Genomic DNA, 7,324 nt, shown 5'->3' with positions numbered 1-7,324 from the left:
ATATCCCTTTAGTAGGATAGATTGGGTTTTGGCGGCAGAGATATTAAGGTGATGAGTTTCAGTCCACTCTCTTAGTGTAGAAAGTGCTGAGTTGGCAAGCGTTTCCAGTTGTGCTCTTGAATCAGCAGAGAGGATTAGGGAGAGGTCATCTGCGTATGCGAGCGCTTGCACGCCCCCCAGTTACAGGGAGAGGAACTCATCCAGCACGTAGTTCCATAGGAGGGGACCCAGTACAGAGCGCTGAGGGCAGCCCCTGTGTACCTGGCGTTCAACCTTGCAGTATGGAGCCTGCACTAGGATCTTCCTAATGTTCAGGTAGCTCTGAATGCATCCGTATAGGTTTGTTGGCAGGTTGGCAGCTCTTAGTCTTGCGAGGATGCTCTGCCACCAGAGGGCATCAAACGCCCCTGCAAAGTCCACAGAGATGAGAAGAAGGTATTTTCGTTGGCAGTTTGATGCGGCATTCATGATATATTCTAGTGCATCCAGAGTGGATTTTCCCGTTTTGAATCCGAATTGTTTGTCTGTTGTTAAATTTGCTGCGGTGTAATGTACTTCAAGCCTCTGTCTAAGAAGTTGTTCCAGGACTTTGCTGAGTACAGACAGAAGGGCTATAGGTCGGTAGGACTCCGGTATATGTGGCTGCTTTGATGAGTTTTATATGATTAATTTTATGCTGGTTACCTTCCAATCCGAGGGGAACCAGCCCTGACGAAGACAGTGGTTATATAAGTCTAATAGCAAGTTCGGGGCATACTCGGCGGCCTTTTTTACCAGTTCTCGTTCAAGCATGTCCAGTCCTGGGGTTCTTTTGTTTTTTATTTTTTGTACGGCAGATTGTAAATCTTGCAGAGTGAATGGTTGTTCCACTCTGGCCGATTGGTAGGTTTTGTTGGCGTGGCACAGCTGATGCTGTTGAGGTGTGTTGTCCTCTTCGATGGGTTTGAAGGTGGCATTGAGAATGTTGTTGACGGTGTCGTGCCAGTTGTTGGTCATGGTGCCTTGTGGGGTGATGGTGGAGGGCGTAACCTATCCCCTTGGTAACTTGTTTGTGGTTATTCTATATATGATGCTCCATGGGTTTGTATTGCCGACTGTGGAAACCAAATGCTCCCAGGACAGTTTCTTCCGCTGCCTGATCATCGCAGTGTAGTTATTCCTGGTGGCTCGCACTTTGCATGTGGAGGTTGGTTATAATGCCGAAAATAAGATTCCAGTTTAATGTCCAATTTCGATGGTTTATTTAACTCGCCAGGGCGATCTTGCAGCTGGCTCATTACGAATCTATTCTAGAACAAGGAAACAGTCTGTGAGATTCTGGTATGTCTATGGAGGGAATTATTCGTTATACCTGCGTAGTAATGCACAGTAGAACACTAGTTATAATAACTGTTTTCTCCACACCGAGCGGAAAATGCCTGAGTTCGAATCCTCTCAATGATAAGAGGAATTTTTATGGGATTTTTTTCACTCCATAGCTGAATTAGTCGGTCTCCGGAGTGGAGAGCTAGGTCCTTCATAGGAAACTCGGATTTTTTTTCCCAGCTAAACAGGCAAATTGGCCAGAGAACACATGCAATTTATGGACATGTTATACACATGGGCAGACGAATTAGTTCTGGAGTGGCCCTGACGTTATATACCTGCATAGTATTGTTTCATCTAGTGCAGTATAGTAATAATCTCAATTATTCAAACACTTCAGAGCCACATGGTTTAGTTAGGGGCCACTCACAAATCTCGTAACTTGTTTTTTTATATTTTCAACTTCCCGCCTTTAAAGCTTAGTAACAATGCCATTCCACATATTAATTAACAAAACAAAATTCGAATTATAAATTATTAAAAAAAAAAAAAATGAAGAAGAAGAAAAAAAAAGTAGTAGTAGTAGTAGTGGCATGTGATGCAAGAAAGCAAATGTATGAGCTTATGCAGCATCAGCCAAAAAAAAAAAAAAAAAAAATCACACCATTCCCTCCAAATGCCTGTCCAGTTCCTCCTTAAATTTATTCACCCTATCAACTTCCACAACGACAGATGGAAGTTTGTTCCAGCAATTAACCACCCGCTGGCTAAAGGCAAATTTCCGCACATCTAATCTACATCTGTCTTTTCTTAATTTGAATTTATGCCCCCTTAGGTTCGTAATCTGAACAAGTGGAAGGATCCCATCAGAATTCAGCGTGCTCAACCCATTCAAGGCCTTATACACCTCAATCAGATCACCGCGCAGGTGCCTTGTCTCCAGCCACTGCAATTTGCAGAACTTAAGCCTCTCTTGATAAGAGGATCCCTTCATTCCCCTCACCAATCTTGTTGCCCTTCTCTGTACACGCTCAAGTAAATCTACATCCTTCTTAAAATGAGGCCTCCAGACCTGTACACAGTACTCAAGGCGTGGCCTGACCATTGCCTTATACAGAGGGATAATCACCTCCTTTTTCCTGCTAGCAAAATTCCTATATATCATTGACAAAACCCCATGACCTGCCCTGGCAGCCTGTCTGCATTGCTCAGAAAACTTCATATCTGCCTGCACAATTACTCCCAGGTCTTTTTCATTTTGTACCACCTTAAGTGTAGTACCACCCAGTTGGTACGTTTCTCTGGGATTACTTCTACCCATATGTAGTACTTTGCATTTGTCAAGGTTAAACTTCAGTTGCCACTTCTTAGCCCATCTGCCCAAATTATCTAGATCCTGTTGCAGTAGCACACTGCCGTTACTGTCATTAACAACCCTGCCAACCTTTGTATCATCTGCAAACTTCGACACTAAGCCCGATTAATTCCTTGAATGCTTCCTACTTAGAATTTACTGTTGGTAACATCATCAGTTGATCCCACTGTACAGAATTTAAAAACTGTCGGAGACCACTGTACTCGCCTTTACGGAAGCAAAAACCTTTTCCTTTACCCCTGATGGAAATTAAATCTTTAAGTAAATCCCACGTGAGTACACTGTGATCACTGCCACCTAGTGGTTCTTTTAACTGCAAATTCCTAATACATGAATGATCACTGCTGATAACCAGATCAAGAGTATTACTTTCTCTGGTTGCCCCTCGAACATGCTGCTGCAGAAAACAATCATCCAATAAATCCACAAAAGTCTGACTAGTGTGTGAGTGACCAACCCACAAGTTCCAGTCAATATCTGGGAAGTTGAAATCCCCCATTATAAGACATTCCGATTTACTAGCCCACTCTATTTCACTGTACAATTGTTCATTGTACTCATTCGAGTCATTAGGCCTATAACACGTTGTGTACCAATTGTGAGGCCATTGTTCCCTCTCACCCGTAAAGTATAGTAACATTTTTTTCTGATTTACGCTTCCACTTTGATGCATTCCATAATTTTTGAACGGCTCCTTAATTCTTTATTCATTAATCATTTTTTACATTCACTTATCCATTTTACAAAATACATTTCTACAGCTATCAAATAAAATAATATATATATATACAATAATTTTGAAAAAAGGTAATGAAATATGATGAAACAGCAAAAAACTTATTTAATTTTATTATGTAAACTACAAAAGCAGTAAATAATAATAATAACTGTATTAGACTAGGCTATAATTTTACCACAGGTGGAATTGGTAGTTTCAATAAGAGCAATTTATTTGAAGGTTTTTTTTTTTTCTTATGAAAAATTATTTTCTTCAAAAAGAGCATGTAATTATGCTTTACATTTGTAAAACTTCTGCATATTATATTGTTCATGATTATAAAATAGCATCCCAATGTTCTGATGATTTATATAGTGACTGCAGTGACATAGTGACGATGATTTAGGCATACTCTCGATAACAGTTCTTTTTACAAACTTGCTGTCCTCTCGAGAAATTCATAAAAGTTTTCCAGTTCTGGTGTTTCATCTGGCTGTATTTCTCTTCCTCGTGTACGAATGCAGATACAAACAGAGCAAGCTTTTCTAATTGTTTTCAGAGTTTTCACTCGAACTGATTGTGTAAATAACCAGTACAAACATGGATTAACGAAAAAATGTGCATAAGTGAGCCACAAACATATAGCAGAAATAACTCGGCAGCAATGCCCATTAACACAACATAACTGATAGGTAAATTCTGGTAAGAAGGCCAGTAAAAACATTCCCATTAGCAGAGTTAACGTTTTTTCTGCTTTCTTCACTGTCTTGAAGGTTCCTTTATGAGCAACATGTGTCTTGTTGATATTAGGATTACTGATACACGTTTCAGATGAAGAAACGATTGAGATATTTGCTATATTTAATGGTAATGGTTGAATTCGTCTTCTGATGTCACGAGCTACTTTGAATATTGCAGTATATGTAAAACACATAATTGAAACAGGGAAGAGAAATATAATTACAAACACAATATAAACGTATGCCCGACATCCATAAGCGGGTTCCATTGAATAGAAACATTGCCACCTATCTTCGTTATACTTGTATACTGTCCACCCTGTAAAAGGCAAAGATGCGAATGCTATGGAAACTGTCCATGAAAAAACAACAGCGCGATAAATGTGTAGCTTGTTTAAATTAGCTGCATGAAACATGGTATGTGCAATGGAGATGAAACGTTCAACACTAATCATGCATGTAGTCCATATTGCTTCATAAGTCAAAACAGAATTCATTAGCCCTATTATTTCACAAGAAAATAACGGAAGGATGAGGTTCTCAGTTGAAAAGTTTATCATGGCAACCGGAATGACACTTATTGACGCTAGCAACCCTAATATGCATAGATTAATAAGAAATGGGCTACTAACATCAGATCGTAAATCAGGATAAGCTAACAGCAAGCAAATAATTCCAATGTTAAATAAAAATGTAAACAATATTAAGATTACCATAACAATAACAATAATTATCTTTATGTTGAAATATTCATTCATTTTTTTTATAAATTAATTAACAATAATTGTCTTTAGGATGAAATGTTCATTCATTTTTTCGTATAAAACAGTATTTATGAGAAAAATACAATCCCTCCCTACACACTCTTCCAAATAATGAAGAAACGTTTGTTTCTTTATATGAAAATATATAGAATTATTAAAACATATATGAATTATTATAATTCATATAGAACTGCTTCCTGCTTTGCTAAACTTACAGTATATTTCATATTCCCTCGAATGCAGAACATTTTGTAGAACTAACAAACACAATCCTTAACTTTAACAGTGATATTCAAATCTTACGTTGTGTGATATGAACATACTTTGTTTCATAAAGTTGTTAACTCTTTACAGGCTTCTCCCAAGGTTGATATCTCCATTGACATTTATCTTTAAAGCGCATGCGCCTTCTCTATATTGGTAATCTTTAAGAAAACACAAATTTTACATTAGCGAATAGAGATGTCAATATATATCATTTGGTTCTACTACAAGATTCTTACATTATAATAGCGCTCGCGTGCGTAGTTTTTAAAAGATATGTAAAGCGAAGGGGAACCAAATTAAGAATAAAGGTTTGAGTTGATGGATTTTATAAGTAGGCCAAATAACTGCCTTAAATGCACTACCAGCTTCAACACCAAGATAATTGGCGTATTTAAAGTTTTGATTTAACATTTTTATTAACATAGCTTTATGTTTTTCTTGATTAAATAATATCGTTAAATCTGTCAAATACTGTATACTTGAATATACACGAATACATTTGAATTATATACAGTACTTGAATATATACGAATGCATTTGAATTATACACGAATTATACTTGAATATACACGAATATATTTGAATTATATACTTGAATATACACGAATATATTTGAATTATATACTTGAATATACACTACCTAGTCACTTTATTAGGATTGATCAGGTGTGTAAATAATTCGCCATCATGTAACATGTGAGGTATACAAAAGACCTCGATAAAGACGCATGGGGTCACCCCTACCACGTTCTGAAGAAAATTATCGCACCAGCTTCAAATGAGGTGTGATCGTCGGTACGTGTCTAATAGGTGCTGCAATGTAAAAGACAGTTTGTCTTTCTGGGTGTTCCATCATATGAGTTGTCATACAACAGCTAGTGGACTACTGCGATACAGTGGTGAGTCGTGGTAAGGGAAGAGTTCGTTATTAATTTAATGATTTTAAGTTGAAGACAGGCATTGCATAGAATGCCTGTCAAAAAATGAAATTAAACTCTAGCCTTTATCATAGATGCAAGCATTCCTGGGCATTCTGTACAATGCCTAAAAATACTATATAAAAAATACTTTTTTTTGCACAGAAATATATCTTGGAAAACTACAATCGCCTTATGATTCTGTTATGCAAATGAATAACAGTTCCCTACTTTTATGCAAGTCATAGGGGAGAAATACCATTCTCCCTGCTATACCTTGCTGTAAGTAAATATGAAACGACAGTCTAAGTGAATCTGTTATAACGGATATGTATTAATCTCAACAGCCAGATATAGGGATAGTATTCGTTTATAGAAATTTATGTGGGTAGCAGTGTTTCTACCCAGTACTCTTATATAAAAGTCAAGAGCTGTGATTCATTTATATAAGAGCATCAGCCGGCGACGAAAAAAAAAAATTACTTCATGCTGATTCATTTAATTTGACGATTCATATCCCATCCTATTCATTTACATCAAAATATGGGGGAATTAGGCGCTTGTATAATAGTCGGATCTCTGATTTGTTTACATAACAGTCATAGGGCAATTGAGGTTCCCAAGACGCATCTATGAAAAAAGTTTTTTCATACTTCCCCCAGGCATTGTACACAAATTTTATGTTTCGTAGGCAATTCATGAAAAAACGTGATTTCGTATTTTTACAGGCATTTAAAAATAACTAAATGCACAAGGCATAATACGTTAAGAGTAAGAGTTTAATATCTATATAATGTCGGTGTAGATACACCATAGATAACTGTTAAGAAACTACGATGGTAGTGCGGAAGGCATCATTTGCTCTGTATCTCATATTGTGCTCTTCCTTCACAACGAGTTGCCACGATATTGTACTACCTCGAATAAGTAACGCTTCACTGATAGAAAAGACTATTGTTGCTTATTCTCAGTGAGTACCACTACCCAGATGGCACCGTTTCAAAGCTATTGGCCTATCATCGTTGGGTGGGCAGGTACCCTGGTATTGCAGACATGACAACCCAATTGTGAAGATAATCACACAATATGAGAGATGCCAAATAAGTAACCAACCGTTTCAGCCGATGTTCACCTCTGGGATCAATGGCGCATGAGGCTCCACAATTGGCACATTGGGTCGTCAAAACTGTCCCATTCGTCCAGTATTGATAAACTTTCACCACTGCAGCACGTGAGCA

The 7,324-nt window shown here is 37.6% G+C and overlaps 1 protein-coding gene across 1 annotated transcript; it reads right to left on the bottom strand.

Moving 5' to 3' along the window:
* Positions 1-3,828: 3,828 nt before the first annotated feature.
* LOC150088906 (putative G protein-coupled receptor) lies at positions 3,829-4,698 on the bottom strand. The gene has a single exon (XM_090370355.1). It carries the CDS (start codon positions 4,696-4,698, stop codon positions 3,829-3,831), a length of 870 nt encoding a protein of 289 aa, XP_090226481.1.
* Positions 4,699-7,324: the final 2,626 nt, after the last annotated feature.

This window comes from Mastigoproctus giganteus, chromosome 3 (genome assembly GCF_048544385.1).
Source record: "Mastigoproctus giganteus isolate SK-2022 chromosome 3, ASM4854438v1, whole genome shotgun sequence".
NCBI lineage: Eukaryota > Metazoa > Arthropoda > Arachnida > Uropygi > Thelyphonidae > Mastigoproctus > Mastigoproctus giganteus.
This window is presented reverse-complemented; position numbering and strand designations above follow the sequence as displayed.